This window comes from Epinephelus fuscoguttatus, linkage group LG6 (assembly GCF_011397635.1).
Source record: "Epinephelus fuscoguttatus linkage group LG6, E.fuscoguttatus.final_Chr_v1".
NCBI lineage: Eukaryota > Metazoa > Chordata > Actinopteri > Perciformes > Serranidae > Epinephelus > Epinephelus fuscoguttatus.
Genome location: NC_064757.1, coordinates 30,839,922 through 30,858,683, shown reverse-complemented (window position 1 = coordinate 30,858,683; position 18,762 = coordinate 30,839,922). Strand labels below are relative to the sequence as shown.

Sequence of the window (18,762 nt, the reverse complement as noted above, 5' to 3'; positions counted from 1 at the left end):
GTGATTCCACCCTGCATCAGGCACAGACATTTCTACATACTGACTGCAAGATGTGGCTGCAGACATATTTATTTAATACTGAAACAAGTGATACATTTCAGCAAACGTCAAATGTAAAAGTAATGAGAACGCTTCAACATCTTTTGCATTTCCTTAGTGAAAGAGTTCTTTGTGATGCAGACACCAGTGTGTGTGTATGTACAGTATATGTATGTCTTATATTTTAGGAAACTGCCAAGCTGTTAGCCTCTGCTTCGTCCTGATGGGCCAGCAGCACTCTGTGAATGTTCTGAGAGACAGAGAGAGAAGTTTGAGAGATGAAGATTAAAAAAAAAAGGATACAAAAGGTGATGAGGGAGAGAAAGATGGGAGATGAAGGTGAATCCTCATGTGGGTTTGACTATGTTAAAACACATGATGGTGGACACTCTGGATGATAAGCATGTGTGACTGATCGCAGCAGCAGAGGACAGAAGGTGTACTGTTTTTGGATTCTCATCTAACACACACTGACAGATGAGTCTACACAGGGACTTACTACAAGCTGGTAGTGTGTTGAGGTCTCCATCAGGCCCTGGACGAAAGGATGCTGGGAGAGAACAGAGAAGGGGATGCAGTCCTCAGGCTTGTAGCCCAGCTCTCTGAACATATGCACCAGGTGCTAGAGACCAGAAGGGATGAAGAGTATTACCATGAGAGACAAGAATTGTTATAATGAATTGGTTAATAATTCTGCTTAAGAAAATCAGTTTTTAAGGATAAGAGCATACCCATTAAAACGCACATTGATATTCTGCCAACCCACAGAATCAGTAAGTTAAAACTATTAAAAGCTTTAGTTTATTTTTTTGTTTCTTTGCCTGTATTTTACCCCCATCCTGAAAAAAAATGTGTAGCCTCATTTATTTTAAGTTAATTACATAAATGAGGGTGTGGACTGTTCCCTAAATATCCAAATTATGGGAGCATTAATAATCCTTGTGGGCTGTCACTGACACTGTCCCTGTAAAACCCACACTGCTGTAATAAGTTACCTTTTAAAAGTGACTCTCCTACAAAACCATAAAGGTTTGCTACTTCCCCCCTACAAAATGTCAAAACCAAGTGAAGCGTCTCATATTTGCCAAGTATGTAGGAGAACTATGGTGGTAAGTTCAAAACACAAAAATGCAAAAGGCCCTCTCAAGGTGACAAAAACACAACAATTCTTATTTTCAGGTGATTATAAACTAATAAAAAACAATATTATCAATATTATATTCACTTTGCCAATAACCCCCCTTAGTCGTACACACTAGACCTTTAATGAGTTCATCCATTCACTTGCCAAGCCCAGTTTTAATCAGTACATGTAAGGGACGGTCATCTTTATTTCAGATATAAAGGGTATCATTGTAAAGTGATGTTTGCCCTATATGTCTTTACTATTGGATTGTGAATAGCAGCCATATGTTCAGTAATACTTGCCCCTGGTTGTTACTATCATGTTGATATTAGAGGTATAGTTATCTTACCATGTCTACTATCATTACAGTGGTATGTTTTATTTTACTTCAATTTATTCATTGTCTTTGTTTTGTGTGATGTTACGTCTTTTGAAAAGCAATGAAAATGCATAATTTAAAAAAGTTTGAACATTTGTACCTCGTTGTGCTCCTCCTGACTCCTGGAGCAGCCTGGAGGAAGGAGGCTGTCGTCTTTCATCTTAGTGACTTTGTGGCAGATGACGGCAAGGAGAGCAGGGATGGACACTTCCTGTTCCCCCAACGAAGTGCTTGATATGCACTGAGTCTCTTCTTCCTTGTGGTCTCCATCAAGTTCTGAGGAGCTGAGCTCTGCAGCCTCATCTATACTAGGCATTGACTGTACACACAACACATACAGATACTGCTCCGTTAGTATGCAATAGTTTGTATCGAAGACAAACATTAACACTCCACAACCACTAAAAAAACTGACACATACTGTTACACAACCACTATTTCACTATTATAATCCTGGACCACCTGAAGACACTGGTGACACAACATAATATTTATAAGACAGAGGGAAAAGAAGAAGTGTTCTAGGAATGACTTTCAAGCGCAAATTTCATTCACTTTACTTTGTACATTAATTTACTCACCATGACAAGATGGCCGGGTGAGGAGTGCTTGAGATGTTTGCCCAGCACTACACTAAGTGCTCTGATGAAGCCCTGTCTGGGGTTAGGGTCGGCTGCAAAGTACTGCAGCATGGACACATAGTCCAGTCGAGGGGGAGAGACAGAGCGGTCCGCAAACAACTGGAAAAAGAACTAAGAAGAAGAACAGAGACAAATGTTACTGTTAATTTATTTTATTTATTACATCAAAGGCAGTTAATCTGGGTGCACAGTAAACATAGGATGTTCAGGTTTGATCTCTTTGAGGCTTAAAACAAAGTGGATAGCATTGTGATGACTGTACCCTTTATAAGTTTGTGTTTTATATTCATTTCTGTCATAGACATAACTGAAATTAGCAGAAAAGTCTTCTTACAGTAATAAAGAGTTGAGTAATGCTTCATTACTCTTCTGACTTTGTTCATTATTTTTATTCCTTTAGATGTTTGTGTATCATGACCACTTGAAGTTCCCATTTCAGGTTTAATAAAAGTTTACGTTAACCTGGACTTAAGTAGGCTTTGCAGGTAGTTACCTTGCGTAGGTTAGCCAGACGATCATAAGGTAGCGACTCAGAGGGGTCTTCAGGGATGGGCTGGATGCTCTCACTGGTGAACCACAACTCTGTCTGGTGAGAAAGTTGGCAAAAGGAGTAACTCAGACATTTATATGTATATATACAGTACAGGCCAAAAGTTTGGACACACCCTCTCATTCAATGCGTTTTCTTTATTTTCATGACTGTTTACATTGTAGATTCTCACTGAAGGCATCAAAACTATGAATGAACACATGTGGAGTTATGTACTTAACAAAAAAAGGTGAAATAACTGAAAACATATTTTATATTCTAGTTTCTTCAAAATAGCCACCCTTTGCTCTGATTACTGCTTTGCACACTCTTGGCATTCTCTCGATGAGCTTCAAGAGGTAGTCACCTGAAATGGTTTTCCAACAGTCTTGAAGGAGTTCCCAGAGGTGTTTAGCACTTGTTGGCCCCTTTGCCTTCACTCTGCGGTCCAGTTCACCCCAAACCATCTCGATTGGGTTCAGGTCCGGTGACTGTGGAGGCCAGGTCATCTGCCGCAGCACTCTCCTTCTTGGTCAAATAGCCCTTACACAGCCTGGAGGTGTGTTTGGGGTCATTGTCCTGTTGAAAAATAAATGATCGTCCAACTAAACGCAAACCGGATGGGATGGCATGTCGCTGCAGGATGCTGTGGTAGCCATGCTGGTTCAGTGTGCCTTCAATTTTGAATAAATCCCCAACAGTGTCACCTCCATGCTTCACAGTGGGAACCAGGCATGTGGAATCCATCCGTTCACCTTTTCTGCGTCTCACAAAGACACGGCGGTTGGAACCAAAGATCTCAAATTTGGACTCATCAGACCAAAGCACAGATTTCCACTGGTCTAATGTCCATTCCTTGTGTTTCTTGGCCCAAACAAATCTCTTCTGCTTGTTGCCTCTCCTTAGCAGTGGTTTCCTAGCAGCTATTTGACCATGAAGGCCTGATTCGCAGTCTCCTCTCTTAACAGTTGTTCTAGAGATGGGTCTGCTGCTAGAACTCTGTGTGGCATTCATCTGGTCTCTGATCTGAGCTGCTGTTAACTTGCGATTTCTGAGGCTGGTGACTCGGATGAACTTATCCTCAGAAGCAGAGGTGACTCTTGGTCTTCCTTTCCTGGGTCGGTCCTCACGTGTGCCAGTTTAGTTTTAGCGCTTGATGGTTTTTTCGACTCCACGTGGGGACACATTTAAAGTTTTTGCAATTTTCCGGACTGACTGACCTTCAGTTCTTAAAGTAATGATGGCCACTCGTTTTTCTTTAGTTAGCTGATTGGTTCTTGCCATAATATGAATTTTAACAGTTGTCCAATAGGGCTGTCGGCTGTGTATTAACCTGACTTCTGCACAACACAACTGATGGTCCCAACCCCATTGATAAAGCAAGAAATTCCACTAATTAACCCTGATAAGGCACACCTGTGAAGTGGAAACCATTTCAGGTGACTACCTCTTGAAGCTCATGGAGAGAATGCCAAGAGTGTGCAAAGCAGTAATCAGAGCAAAGGGTGGCTATTTTGAAGAAACTAGAATATAAAACATGTTTTCAGTTATTTCACCTTTTTTTGTTTAGTACATAACTCCACATGTGTTCATTCATAGTTTTGATGCCTTCAGTGAGAATCTACAATGTAAATAGTCATGAAAATAAAGAAAACGCATTGAATGAGAAGGTGTGTCCAAACTTTTGGCCTGTACTGTATATATATATATATATATATATACTCAAGGAGCTACAGTTTTCACTTTATCACTTTATAATATGTTTAGTATACAAGTCTCTGTCTCAGTGCATATTAGTAATGTCACAAGAGCAAAGATGGGCCATGGGGTGTGTGAGAGGATAGATAACTTGTCGATGTAGGTTTATCCAGAGTAGAAGGATATAATGTCCTGAATTCATAGTGCACATCTGAGTTTGTGTGTGTAGAGACCTGTAGGTACTGATCTTCGTTTATATAGCCTGTGTTGCCAGTATCTGCTGCCTTGAAACCACGTAGCACGCCCAGCAGCTGTGATAAGGACGGAAACGTCCACGGAAGGGCAGCGCTGAGCAGAAACCGACGCCAGTCTATCAGCTCATTGTCGTCCATTAGCAGAGATACAAGCTCCATCAACTGTGGACAGCAGAAAAAATGACAATGCTCCTGTAAGACATGTGATGTGTCTTTTATGGTAAGTGGAAGGTATGGAGCAGGAATATTTTGTGTCTAATAAAGTGTTCATAAATTTTCTTCCTAGTAGACTTTGGTGTTATGAGGCAAGGAAAGAAAAGAGTCTGTGAAATACTTTGAGGAGTACCTGTGTTTCATTCATGTTGATCCAGGGCTGAGGCAAGGTGTCTCTGCCCATGTTAACAGAAATTAAATCCCTGAGCAAACTGGAGAACTCAGAACTGGACATGAAGCCTGAAGGTCAGATTGGAGTGAAAATGATAAATGCATGGATGGATACAGTAAGTGGATTAACAGACCCAAGAACACTGCAACTTGTCTCCCTTACACTAACCTGATGGGGCAATGTTGCATAGTGCTCGGTGGAGTGACTCTAGCTGAATGATGGTCGGGGTGGACTGTGTGGGTTTCTCCAGAGGTGGTGGACGAGGAGGGGAAGCCGGGGGGCTTGCCACCATGTGGCAGTCTCCATTCAGGTAGAAGTCAGTACATTCCTGGAGAAGAGAATATAGAGAATCTTAAAATGGGAGGACTGAGGTAAAGGAGACTGTGGTGGTCGCACGCTGGGAGAACAACTGAGATTTCATCCTGCAGTCGCTAATCTGTAACTAGTGAACGCCACACTATACCTTCCTGGGGTAGACATCAAAGGTGTGTTAATAAAAAAAAAAAAAAAACAATTAACACAATCATAAAGTCATTACGTACCAAAACCAGCTCATTCTGCATCTTAGCACCAGCCTCTATGTGGTGGCGAACCACCTCTGATAGTTGGTCAATACTAGAGAAAAGGAGACGGATACAGATAAAACATCAACTATGTCTTCTGTGTTTAATTTGTAACAAAAACTGCCTCTGACCGGACTCAAATGAGTTAGAAATGGTTTGTTCTTAGCAGAGACTTAAACCTAGTTTTTGGAGCGCTTTCATTAATTTGGATACGCTTTATGTTACATGACTTTTTGCAAATCTTTTTTGTTTAAAAAACAGTTACACACAAGTCCAACAATTCAATTCTGGGGGCTCACATACATGCACACATAAAGCATAATGACATGACTTGGAGATAAAACATAAAGCATTTATAACACACTAATCAAAAACAGCAACATTGATAAAACAGGGACAGCGGGGCAGTGCTTCATTCACATTAATGCACACATGGCCCACCCTGTGCTGTACCATACCTTTTCATTTCTGCAAGGTAGTGTGCCTCTAACCACCTCTTCATGCTGCTTAATGTCTCCTCTGCTCTGCTTTGCAGGGAGTGCACCATCACCAGACCATGACCTTTTAACAGCGCAATGCGCACCTTTGCTGCATTCGCTGGAAAACACACGAGCAGACAGGAAGAAAGAAGAACACAACTACATAAGCATATTGATCTTGTACACACATTCATGCATGTGTGTGTGCACATAGGAAAATACACAAAGGAATACTCATAATAACAGACTACCCTGCATGTATATGTTACATATATGTTAATATGAAAATTAAATATACTTTATATGATTTAAATAAACTATTGAATCTCTGTGCATGCATACCCTCATGATCCAGTGCAGCTGCATATTCTTTATGTAATTTGTTTGTGAGTAGTTGATTATGAGTCTTCTCTGAGTTTTTGTCATCAGCCGGTGCAGGGCTGGGTGCTGGATTTGACGATGATGGACCTGGAGGAACAAGATTTTGGAGGAAGATAATGATAAAGAGAACCTTCTGAAACACGCAGTGCTTGTCAGAAGGCACCTCTCTGCTCCCTTTTCTTAATACCTTCCAAAAGATATACCTCTCTGTTTTTTTGATGACTGCTTCCCTTTTTCCCTTTTGTGTGCACTTGCAGATGCCTTCGCCCTCTCCTTCTCTTGTTGTCCCTCCTTCTGCTCTTGCGTCTCCCCCTGGTGGCCTTCTGCTGACACCTACATGCATGTATTATCCATACACATCAGGAATTAAAAATATGTATTCATACCGTCACAATATGCTCATGCAAGCTCTCAGACGCAAAGCATTACCAATTTGCTCATGGCTGTGAGTGCCTCCTCATAGTCGGAAATCAGTTTCTCATGGGGTGGCTGGAGTTAATAATAAAAAGGGTTAATATCTCTTTATGTAGGACTGTATTAGTAAAACGTAGATTCTAAAATGATAAAAGGATTTGAATTCACCTTGTCAGATTCTGTCTGACTCTGGTCTTTCATCTTGGAGTCAGGATGCCTGCGGAGGAGGGGAGCAAATTGTTTATGCGTGTCCATGTTTGTGCTGAGGAGCATTTGGACTGTGGGGAAATGACAACATCCATTTCATGTTTCAAACACAATGCAGAAAACTTAAAGGAAATACTATGTGCTTTTGTGCCTCTCCCTTACAGCTTAGTTTTCCTCTTGTCCTTTCTGACATCCATCTGGCTACACATACTTGGTGACTTAGTCACCGCTGACCTGGTACTAGTGAAGCAGAATAAATCATTCACTTTCTGCACTCATGAGCTGTATAAACTATTCACATTTAGCTTTTCATGTCAGTTTAATATCTTGTAGTAACATGATTAGGTTGCTATCAACAGTGTGTTACTTGCCTCTCGTCCTGATCCTTAATTTCTGAGGTGTTCAGCAGGGGGATACGATCCAACTTGGAGGGTAGCTCAGGAGGCTCCTGTCTCTGCATGCTCAAATAGTAAACTCTGAGAATATACAGTGTGTCCTGGAAACGGTCCATCTCTACCTATACAACACAAATAATCCCACATTATGGTTCTGCCAGTCAAACTGAAGAGATACAGAAGAGACATGTGTGCCTATACCATAAACAAGACAAGGCCCAAAAAGAAGCAAAAGAACAGGTTCAAAACACAAAGAATAAAGGAAACTATACCATGAAATTATAAACTACAGCCCCCACAACACTAAAATGTTTGTTCAGTCAGATGCTGTCACAGAAACAGAAAAGTACCTGCATGAGCACAGAGTGATGGTTGATGAGGACGGCAGTGTGTTCCTCCAGCCAGCCATTATCCATGAGAGCAGCCTTCTCTTGCTCGTCCTCCTCTTTACGCTTGTCACTAATGTCCCACAAACGTTCACGCAGTTCCTGAGCACACATCAGAATAAACATCTCAACATTTTCATTTTCAAGGTTTAGAGTATTTTCGAGATCAGTTTAACAACATATGTGTTGTATTATCTTAAATAAATTGTTCTCACATCCAGTCTCAGGTGCAGCTCTGCTTTGGTGTCCTCGTCTTCTCTCATATCATCAGGTACGTTGTTGAAGTCCTTCTGCCAATGAGACACTAACTCTTGCTTCAAGTCTGGACGCCCCAGGTAATGTTTATACTCCTCTCTGCAGATACAGGAAACCAGATGATACTTCGATAGTAATACATGTAATATTAATCAGAGATACTTCTTTTAAATATATAAATGTCCTCTTTTATATGTAATTATTTCATTTAGGTCACATCCAATTGTACCCCAAGATAATGGTACTCAGTTGTTCAACTGTATCTAGCTGTATCTGCAGCTCAAATACATGAATGGAGGAAAGACTGGCATAGAAAGGTGCCCATTATACAAATGCTTAGTTACGTGCCATCTGTACTTAATGTACTTTTTAAAGGCCTGGCAGATTACCTGATGTTGAAAAGGTGACGGTCAATAACAGTGCGTTGTGAGCGCAGCTGCTGCATCACTGTCTTTACATTGTTCACATAGGAATCACACACTGTGTCCCAATGTTGACACAGGTACTCTGGGATCTCCTTCAGATACAGATGGGAAGGGGAAGAGATGAACAAAGCCGGGGGAAAGGGAGAATTGAGGACGATTAAACAAAACAAGGCATAATGTAATGCAACAGATTTCACAATGATATCGCCTGACATGCAATTCCATACAAGTGAAACAGACTTTAAAGTGCAGTACAGCTGGGAGACCAAAGAACCAAAGGCTGAATCATGTTAGATGGCCACCTTGTGGTAACGCCCAGTGAGTGCATCTGAATGTCATGACACTGACAATACCAGATTTTTCAGGGTAGAAAGAGATTAGGAGTAAACATCCAACTCTGAAAGACAAACAAACATAAAGGTGTATCCTACTGGAGGAAGGGGATCATCCACGTAGACCCAGCTGGATGAACCAGGGCAGGGAGAGGCAGACTCAGGTGAGTTCTTGGGGACTCCCTGAGAGTCCTCATTGGTCACTGAGGACATTGATGCCTTCCTAGAGTGCCCTATTGATTAACCAGAAGAAACGTTTATAACTCATCACTATAATAGAGTTAAATTAATCATGTTCATGGTCAGTAGATGAAATTTACAAATCATCTCTTTGAGGCAGAATTTCTTTTAAGACTTTGAAACAGTAATGAAACTGTGCAATCCACAGACTATTGATCAAATCACCTCTGGGAGACTGTGTGTTGGATTTGGAGAGTGACTTCACACTTTGAACTTTTTCCTCTTTAAGGCTGGAGTAAGAACCTGTAGGACCAGGGACACTGTCTGTGAGGGCCTGAGGTTGATCTATAGGTGGAGATGTGGCTGTAAATGAGGAGTCCAGAACTTTCCCACTGTTCAACACAAAATCTTCACCAGGAGGAGAGACAAGAGCTGATGAGGGAATATACCAGAATATTGTCAGTAAATATTTTGTTTCTTTCAGGATTGACATACTGTATTTGCTAATACACATAATTTAGTCCAGCAAGAGACAGATCTCATCATAATCATCATGATAAAAATAACTTTTAACCCCTTTTTAACCTAATCTTACAGAATAATGTAGAAATTTATTCTGAGTGGGATACTGAAGTTATTAACTTATTACTTAAATGAGTTACCTTCTTGTTTTTGCATCATAACGTGCAGCAGGGCAGACTCCACCCTTTTGTAAAGCTCCTCCTCGTCTACATCTGCATCAACACGAACCAAAATGTTTTGCTTTCCACCATACCATTTCTCTAGTTTTGACCAAGTGTCCTGAAAAGCTGTGATCCTTGAGGGGGAAAAGGATATAAGATATTAGACACACAGTCATGCAGTAGCAGCAATGTGTTAACTTCATTTTAGCTTTCCATTTCTTTTTTGTTTTTTACCTGTGTGGAATCTGTGCTACATACACGTTCCTGTCTGTGGGATGGGAGGTTGTAGCAGCAGCATTATCTATATCTGCACCAAGTTTGGGGAGCAAGAGAATCACATAAACACACAGACATACAATTAACATTTAACTGGTTATTGTGTATATGTATACATACACATACCATCTATCAGATAATGTGTGGGTGCACACAGAGACGTGTGATTAGTTCCCACCAGTATAACATACCTGTCTGACTGAATGGACGTCTGACCACACACTCATCAGGGATATCCAGGTGCAGAGCCACATCCAGAACAGGAGGTGGGGGTGTTGGAGGTCTGGGTGGGTTAGGATCAGCAGCAAGGTTTGTCCTGCTGCTTACAGCACTATTCCCTTCATGTACAGACCCACCCAGGGCTTTCTCTAGCAGGTGAGCCTGGGTGATATCTGCTGGAAAGCCATCCAGGATCCAACCTGACTGAGCTGGAATCTGCCTAGTAAGGACACAACAAATATAACACTGTCTACAGAGAGCTTGTGGAGTTGTTGTTTATTTTGTCCACACTGTATACAAAATTAAGACTGTATCATTTAGATTTCACTTAACTGCAATAATACATAGACTAAATCCCATGTACAATATTTTATAGCAATACAGGTTGTGTGCTTACCTGATAGCCTCTACTATGATCTCCACTAACAGCTCATTAGGGATGGCATTGCCTTTCCTTAGCTCTTTTTCAGCAGCTGCACCCTGCAAGGCCTGGGTAGACAGCTGGAATGAGGGACACGTGTAAGCAGGAAGAGAAATTTCATTTCAGTTAGGTACACATCAATTATGGAAAAAATGTTTATTACTCAATATTTCAAATTAATACAATCCCATAAAAGTCATTATTTATCAGCAAGGAAAAAATGTCTCAGGTTGGTTAGTGATATAAATTGAATACAGGTCAGATTTTGAATAGGCAAATACAAAATAGAGTCAGAAGATCATAAACTACACTTACTCTTATGTTGCTGTCTTTACTTTCCTCTTGAGTGTCACGATCTGAAAAGCATTGAATTATGAGTAAACACCTACCTCAATAAGCAACTGAGCGATATTCGTTAAAGGTCCAGTGTGTAGGATTTAGGGGGATATATTGGCAGAAATGGAATATAATATAGTTTTTTACTAACGTGAAACTAAGGATCATCATGTTTTCCACTGAGTTCACCATGTTGTTTTACAGTAGCCCAGCTCAGACAAACCACACACTGGCTCTAGATACAGCCATTGACGTTTTTGCGTCAGCCTACTATGGTTCTTCTACACTTGGTCGCAACCTGCAACCTCATGCAGGGGCGAAAATCCCATTTCATAGGTGGGGGGGATGGCAATAAACAGTAAAATTTTAGAGAATAATTCCAAGGGGGGACAAGGACAAAAATTTGTAGCCTGTCTTTTATACAGCATCTTTTACTGCTATTTGACGCTTTAATCTTCTCTCTATCTCTCCAACAGGCAGAGTGAATGTCTATACTTATGAGAAATGGCTTAACAACTAAACATTTCCTGCAATTAAACTGGTAAACTGGTTTATAAACAGTGTGCTGTGAGATCCGCCGCTGTGCACCTCACAACCGTGCATAATAGTCGCGCGTAATGACCGCTCCTTGTCGGTTAGACTGCATGTCTTTCATGTTTGTCTCACTGACAGGTGGAGAGCCTACAGACAGATACCCATTAGCTATGAGCCGCTCCACCACCGTCTGCTCTTGTCCTGTCCTCTCCCTCTTCTTTGTCTCCTGTCCTCTCTATCACTAAACTCTGAGCTTAATCATTAGCTTTTAGCTTAGCAACACTCATAATTGAGTAGGCTTTTGAACAATGCAGGAGAAATGTTGCAGAGTTTATATTATCAGCCTGGGCCTGGGGCTTGTTGTAACAGTAAATGGGATGTGTTGGAACTTGTGTAAGTTAAACTGTGTCTGTGTGAGTGTACATGTTACCCCGCGGTCCAGCCATGCGCGGCTAGTACTGCTGCCAAGCAGCCCCGCCCGTTGGAAAGAGTGTGGGATATACCAATACTAGGAATGGGGGGGGGCTAAATCTTTTAAGATTTAAATAGCACATTATTGTGTGATTATAATGAGCACCGCTTACATTGTGCTTTCAATAAATACTACTGCATTGTTCAAAAATTATTAATTGTGTAAATTATTCTAGGGGGGGACAGCTTTATTGAAGGGGGAGTCATGTCCCCCCTGTCCCCCTGGGATTTCCGCCCCTGAGATGTCACTGAATCCTAGACACTAGACCTTTAATATCCAGTTCATATTTTATCACAAGCATAGAGACATACTAAAATGTATAATATAAACCAGCACAGAATAGAGTCATGCTGGCTTCAGTAACCCACCAGGCTTCAGTGATGTGGAGGATGTGACTGGTTGCTCATTGTCTTTCTCTCCCTGCGGCTCTGTGACCTTTAACTTCTGTCCAAAGATTGTTGTTTGAGAAAGTGAAACATTTAAGATCATTGAGGACATTTGAAGGCCACACGTTTACAAGTTTATACATTTTTTTAGCACCGGCAGGAGAGACTAGTGAGGTTTTCTGGTCCTGACATTAAAATGTTTTTCTGTTAATCTGACTCACCTCCTCTCCGTTCCGGTAAGCATTCAACGCCTCCTCAATCAGTGTGTCAGCTGATAAGACATAAATGCCACGGGCTAAAGCAGGAAAGAACATACCCAGCAACAAATAAGTCATACACTCTCACTCCACACATTTCATTTCAGTAAGTATATAAATAATTTTTGTGAAATTTTTTGTGTTTCATCTGACTTGCTATGTACCTTCAGCAAACTTGGCCAGGCAGGTGGTCTTGCCAGAGCAAAACTTGCCAAGGACACAGGCCTTGAGGGTAAAGTGAGGGAATGAAGATGACAAGGGTTCTACAATGGCCGGATGAACAATGTTCCTCAGTCGAACGACAATATGCCCGAGAATGTTGTTGTTGGTCAGGGGTAATTTGGACTCCCCTGCTTCCTCCAGCCATGCCCACTCACCAACCATGTTCTGACAAACATGACATATGGAGGATCTTCAGCACTCAGTCAGTTCAAGTGCAAACACGTGTACACACGATTTGAAACTCACAGTGTATTCATCATAGTCCTGGTTTTTGAGTATGTCCTGCTTCTTAAGCTCTGTTGGATCTAGTGGTGTAGAGAACTCAAACCCTGGCTGCTGGCACTTAATCGACTCATAGAGAGGCAGACCACTGAGCAGCAATTCCTTCCACTCTCTCATCGGCTTTGCTGGAACCAGACTGGACATGACAACAGAAAAAAATAACAGAAGGGAAATCTAGATTTAATGAGTGAATGTGTCCAAATAGATTCAAAATAAATCAAATTGTTCTTTAATTGAGCCTGAAAAATATTAATCTTTACTGTATTTCAAGACATGTAATGGATATGTAAAACCTCTGTATCAAGATATATACAAGGTGGATATTGAGCAGAGATGTGTGGGCAGTGCAAATCTGTGCATAGTGCATAGTGGGAATTATTTATTTGATCACGAGAGGAAGCAGACAAGATGTTGACATCTCCGGATTTTATTTGACCACTGGTCAGCTGTGCAAGAATGTTTCCAATATTGGTAATGTTTTAACAGGCTTTGGACTCGTACCTGAATTAGCACTGTGCTACAATGCTTCAGTTTTTATACAATACATAAAAGATTTCAGTCAGATTTCAGTTTGTGAATACTTTCCTAATACACCTTTTTAATGTTTTCATGTAAAAAAGAAAGAAAAACAATGATGAAAAATAGCAACAAACAAATACTTTAAGGGCAATTTTGTCACAACCCTTGTCAAGTCTTGGTTTATTTCTTTATCTTTTCTGTTTTCATGCCATATCACTAACTCTTTTGTCTGTCATACCCGGTCACTCCCTTCAGCTCTTCAGTCCCTCAGTACTCACACCCGCCAGATTTGATTTGATCCCTGTTTTGCCTGACCTGCCTGTCTGAAATTTTTTCTTTATTCTTGGACTTGAGATTCCCTTGCCTGCCTTTCGTCAGATTTGTTTGCCTGTTTGCCTGATCTCTCCTGACCCTTGCCTGTCTTGAGCTAAGTCAAGCTGAACTTACACTGATTACTTGTGTGTCATGCTCTGGTGTTCTAGTCCGCCACTCATCCAGTGTTATTACATATTTGCCCATATTTCCTTCAGTTGAAGGAATATGGGTTTATTTTACCAACTCTGACCCTGAGTCTTTCTCTTTTAAAAGAAAAAAGCTGCATATTCTACTCTGAAAATTAAGAAAAACCTTTTATATGATGCTTGAATAAAAACTTTGTTCAAGCATAAATAAATAAATAAAATTAGCAGACATAGCAGTGGACTTGTGCCATCACCCCCTCTGTGGCAAAAGTCGAAATGTCTTTACAGCCAAAGTACATTCAGCTCTTAAAACTAACCTTTACAATCATTTGTGATAATACTTGGTAACTACCAAAAGACACAATGTTCACAACACATTCTGGAATTTCCACATTTATCAGCTGACTCACCAAGAGTCACTTTGGAGGTTTCAAACCCAAATACCATGTACATGTTTCTACTGCACCATTAAAAGCAACTGTGTTACGTACTTCCCAGTGAGCAGTCGATACTCTCCAACCTTGGTGGCCAAGTCCACTATCTGTTCCAAAATGTCCTTGCAGATGTTAAAGTGCTTCTTGTATCTGCTCTGAGCTCGCTCAGCAGCAATCCTGTTACAGAATTCAAGCTCCTTTCTGATCTCTTCGGCGAGCTCGAACTTAGCCTGCTGAGCCAAAGCCTAGACCAGGCCCCAGTCAGAAAGATGGAGTGAGTGGAGAAGGCATGACAGAAATGTTCCTGCTAATCACACAGTTCTAAGAAACTAAGGAGATTAAAGATGATACATAGGTCATTTATTAATCACTACGGTATACTGAATATTTAACACTGAAACCTTACTGAACCATGGCTGTTATCCTTTGCAAGGCATATCTCAAAGTATCTACCTTCTTTTTTAGCTAAATCAGCCAGATAGTGTGACAGATACACTTGTTGCTTGTATACATAACAGATACATTATTCATTTGATCAAAATCTATCCTTTCCCTCTCTCTGCCTATGACAGTACTCAACCTATCACTGACACAGCCTATTACGAAGCAACATCATAGAGAGTATCATTCTTCTTCCTTATTCATCCTATCTCACCGCCTCCCACTCCAGAGCTTCCTGGAAATCCCGCTCTCTCCGCTGCTTGTACTGCTGCTCTCTGAACAGGCGGTTCTCCCGGATCCGGTCCTTCTGCACACGGATCTGGAGGAGTTGAGTTGCCAAACGCTGCTCTTGCTGAGTCTGACACGTCAGATGCTTCACCAGCTGGTCCTCTCGCCGTGCCTCCTGCAAGGTGAGGCAGAGAGGGCTCATCAGTTAAATCATTTTGGGTCAAAATGACAAATCACAAATAACCGACTCTCTACAGTGACAGATTTCAAACATGTTTTCATATGGTTCACAAAAACTGGAAGTTTTACCTCTTGAGCTTCATGGGCCTTGAGCTGCTCCACCAACAATCTGTTTCGCATTTTTTCTCTCTGTTCGCGAGTCACAGCACTCTTCTCCAGCCTCTGCCTGACATCTTGTATATACTTGCTATTGGATTGCAATATCAGCTTGGTTCCACCTCCAGGGACCTCACAGCTCTGGCTGCTGTCATTGCGAGGAAAATCTCCAGAGAAGGACTGACCACTAAAGTTGAAATGGGCCAAATCATTTATGAAGTCATTGTCTTAAAATATATTGGTGAATATCTTACGTTGTCATAAAGCATTCATAAAAACATTAACACTAGATGATAATACAGCACAATACAAAATCAATTTAATGAATGTTTCCTTTTCTCTCACCTTAACGAGGACACAAAACCACAAGTAACCAGTTTCTTCCTTGTCTCAAACTGGGCTAATTCAGTCTGGACCCTCTGCAGACAAAATGAACAGAAATTGCAATAACACGAGAGAGACAAACAAACCCATATAATTCATTTGTTGTCTGCGTGTGCTGTGACAAATTGTTGTCAAACTTGTGGCATAGCAATGGCCTTAGAGGCAGTGCTGTATACAGAAGGTCATTGACTGAAATTCCTAATAAATCTGAAAAATCCCAGGGAGAACCTTGGCAGGGATATTAAATTAGAATTAATCCCCCCTCTAAGCTGTTGAGCATTAACAGGTTATGGTTTTTAGAGGACCTGGGAACATACGGCAAACTTAAAAACAAACACAAAGTTCTTAGCCTGGATTTCTGTAAAGAAAAGGATATTTTTGAGGGGACTGCTATTTATATTCATGGCCCATTATCACAAGCAACAGCCTCTATGGGCACCACACTATAGCTGAGCTTGTGTCAGCAAGCCAAAACTGAAATGATCACATCATCATTTAATCTAGATCACACCTGCGCCTGTTGTTCTCGGCGTTGCTTCTGCTGTTGTCTCCTCTTTAGGTTGAGCTGTGACGTGTATGGAGGTGGCTTAGGCACTTGGACAAAAGTGGTCTGGGTATGAGTCATGATGCCATTGTGCTTCTCATGACACACATGCTGCTGCAACACAAAGAGTTCCCCAATGTCATTAGCATGAGCTTTTTTTTTTTTTTTTTAATTCCATCATCAGCACCTGGGGTTCAAGTGTAGGTTTTTCACTTATTACTGGTATAGTATTACAGTAATGTCCAACACCAAAATACAGCAAAGAATTGCAACTGCGTGATATTTGAAAGTGAGAATCAATACGTAAAAAGGTGATAAAGATGTAAACCATAGACTGTCTTAAAGCCTAGTTATAAATGGTGACAGGGGAATGTATTACAACACTGCATTGTACTTTCCATGGTCTCCAATACCTTCTCAATATTTTTCACTCTCTTCTGATCCTGGTCTCTGAGTTGTCTCTTCTGCGGGATGGGATGGGTCATCACAAACGTGTCATTCGGTTGCAGGCATTTCTTCTCATAGTGCTGGGTAATTTTCTGTAGCTTTAGCTCTGCATCGCGTTTCACCACCTGATGCAGTCGCTATGCAAAAAGAAAGACAGGAAAATGCTTGCAAATACAAGTTTTGTAGATAATATGTGACATTAAACTAATGATGTGAACTTAAAACATAAAACCACTGATTGACTGAAAGACTTCAGAGACAGTCAGAGTTGCCATTCTTCACTGTACAGTTATTCAATGTACTGTTACTTAAGAACCACATGCACATTCTACACATAAATCTATACAGCCCCCCTTACGTCAGAGTAGATCTCATGTTCTTTTTTGTGCAGGCCAGCAGTGGCTGCAGGCTGCATGATTTCCATCAATGTGCTGCTGATTTCTGCCTTCTTCTTCTTTTCAAGTGAGACATAGAGTTGGTAAAGGAGACGCATGGCAACACCCTGCTTCTCCTGCATCAGGTCCTGGGCTGTGTTTATGTCAAAGGAGATCCCCAGTAACCGGAGAGTAGGCTCGACACGGGTAAAATTATTCAGCCTGGAGATGGAGGTGCTATGAAAAAAAGAGTGCAAGTAACTTGAATACTTATGAACACCTTTAATGAGCTGCAGAATTGCAAAAGAAAGCTATATGTTAGTAAGGGATAATGGACGGATAGCTAGAGAAAGAAAGAGGGCAACTTACTCCTTCTTCATAAACATACTGAAGTCATTCTGCAGCTGGTATTTATGCAGAACCTCCCCTATTAGATAACCACTGGAGAAATCCTTGGCAAAGGTCTTTGGCTCTGTGAAGATGACAAATGGATGTCATTTACGTAAACTGGCATTTACAACATGATATTTTTTAATTTTGCTCACAGCTGAAAACATATTGGACAACAGTAGGTTATCAAAAATATCTAAAATGACTAGTCTGAGCACCTGTCAGGACTTTGCAAATCTAGCTATGAAGCTAGCTAATGTGAGTCGACAGGTTTTTAAGGTTTTCTAAGTTAAAAAACGTCGCTCATTTCCTATCCCATTCAATATCCCATACCTGTGTTAGTAAGTTTACAACTGTTTATCAACTTTGATGCATAGTTTCTAGCTCAGTTTTTTTTTTTTTTTAACTCACATGCATTTAGCGTGCCAAAATAGACACAGTCAACACTGACTAGTTAGCATAATTAAGCTAGCAGGTAGCTAGTTAGATACGCTGTGACTTCAGTAACGTTAACTTACCAACAGCTTTTGACAGACGGAGCTCCTCGTTCAGCCACCTGCACAATATGTCCGACATCTTCTTTCTTTAAAGTTCAACTCGGACTGAATACTACCTAATAACTGCCATCTTACTGGGTAATAGTAAGACTCTTTAGCTCGCTAATAACACGACTGGAAAACAGGCAAGCGCGTAGGATATCCCAAAGGTGCACTGTTGCCATGGTGACGCGTCAACAGGGTCGCCCTGCGTGCTCCAGGAGGGGCACTCGTGGGAGCGGGCGCGCCCAGCTGGCCCTGGATCAGTTTTCTTACCCGCAGTGACATTAAACCAGGAATGTAATGACTTGAAACTGGCCCAGAACCAGTTTAATTCCACTCTTGAGAGTCAGCAGGGACAATTGTATTTTTAGCAACACTTCACCGCTGTTGTCCTTCAGTAATTACGGAGGGAAAGAAAAGAATAACTTAAATTTATTGCACTAATGATGTTAAAATATTGAGCAAATTGATTATAGCAAATAGCTAAAGACAGTTGTTTACATTTCTGC

The 18,762-nt window shown here is 41.1% G+C and overlaps 1 protein-coding gene across 4 annotated transcripts; it reads right to left on the bottom strand.

Moving 5' to 3' along the window:
- Positions 1 to 151: 151 nt before the first annotated feature.
- On the bottom strand, positions 152 to 18,414 carry spef2 (sperm flagellar 2). Of its 4 annotated transcripts, none has more exons than XM_049577749.1 (38): positions 18,233 to 18,414; positions 17,694 to 17,796; positions 17,309 to 17,561; positions 16,917 to 17,087; positions 16,471 to 16,617; positions 15,921 to 15,994; positions 15,549 to 15,762; positions 15,226 to 15,414; positions 14,628 to 14,815; positions 13,121 to 13,292; positions 12,817 to 13,039; positions 12,617 to 12,690; positions 12,378 to 12,453; positions 10,983 to 11,023; positions 10,644 to 10,747; positions 10,219 to 10,466; positions 9,986 to 10,058; positions 9,731 to 9,885; positions 9,294 to 9,500; positions 8,988 to 9,121; positions 8,521 to 8,648; positions 8,092 to 8,230; positions 7,841 to 7,978; positions 7,467 to 7,612; positions 7,057 to 7,105; positions 6,904 to 6,963; positions 6,678 to 6,807; positions 6,436 to 6,561; positions 6,073 to 6,211; positions 5,594 to 5,666; positions 5,220 to 5,379; positions 5,013 to 5,119; positions 4,646 to 4,828; positions 2,679 to 2,771; positions 2,126 to 2,296; positions 1,645 to 1,863; positions 539 to 661; positions 152 to 289 (listed from the first exon to the last, which is right to left on the bottom strand). In XM_049577749.1, exons 1-38 carry the CDS (start codon positions 18,288 to 18,290, stop codon positions 224 to 226), a joined length of 5,154 nt encoding a protein of 1,717 aa, XP_049433706.1. In that variant the 5' UTR covers positions 18,291 to 18,414; the 3' UTR covers positions 152 to 223. The 4 variants fall into 4 exon arrangements, with proteins under 4 accessions (XP_049433706.1, XP_049433707.1, XP_049433708.1 ...); XM_049577750.1 differs by having other exon boundaries at positions 12,378 to 12,450; XM_049577751.1 differs by having other exon boundaries at positions 16,471 to 16,614.
- Between the last annotated feature and the right edge of the window lie 348 nt (positions 18,415 to 18,762).

Bases quoted from the DNA above. Each gene is read 5' to 3' on its own strand.
- spef2 (XM_049577749.1), bottom strand. From the start codon at position 18,290: ATGTCGGACATATTGTGCAGGTGGCTGAACGAGGAGCTCCGTCTGTCA. The intron at 16,618-16,916 runs GTATTGGAGACC...TTTGTGTTGCAG, and splicing joins GAGTGAAAAATATTGAGAAG to CAGCATGTGTGTCATGAGAA. The intron at 5,380-5,593 runs GTACGTAATGAC...TCTCTTCTCCAG, and splicing joins TGCAGAATGAGCTGGTTTTG to GAATGTACTGACTTCTACCT.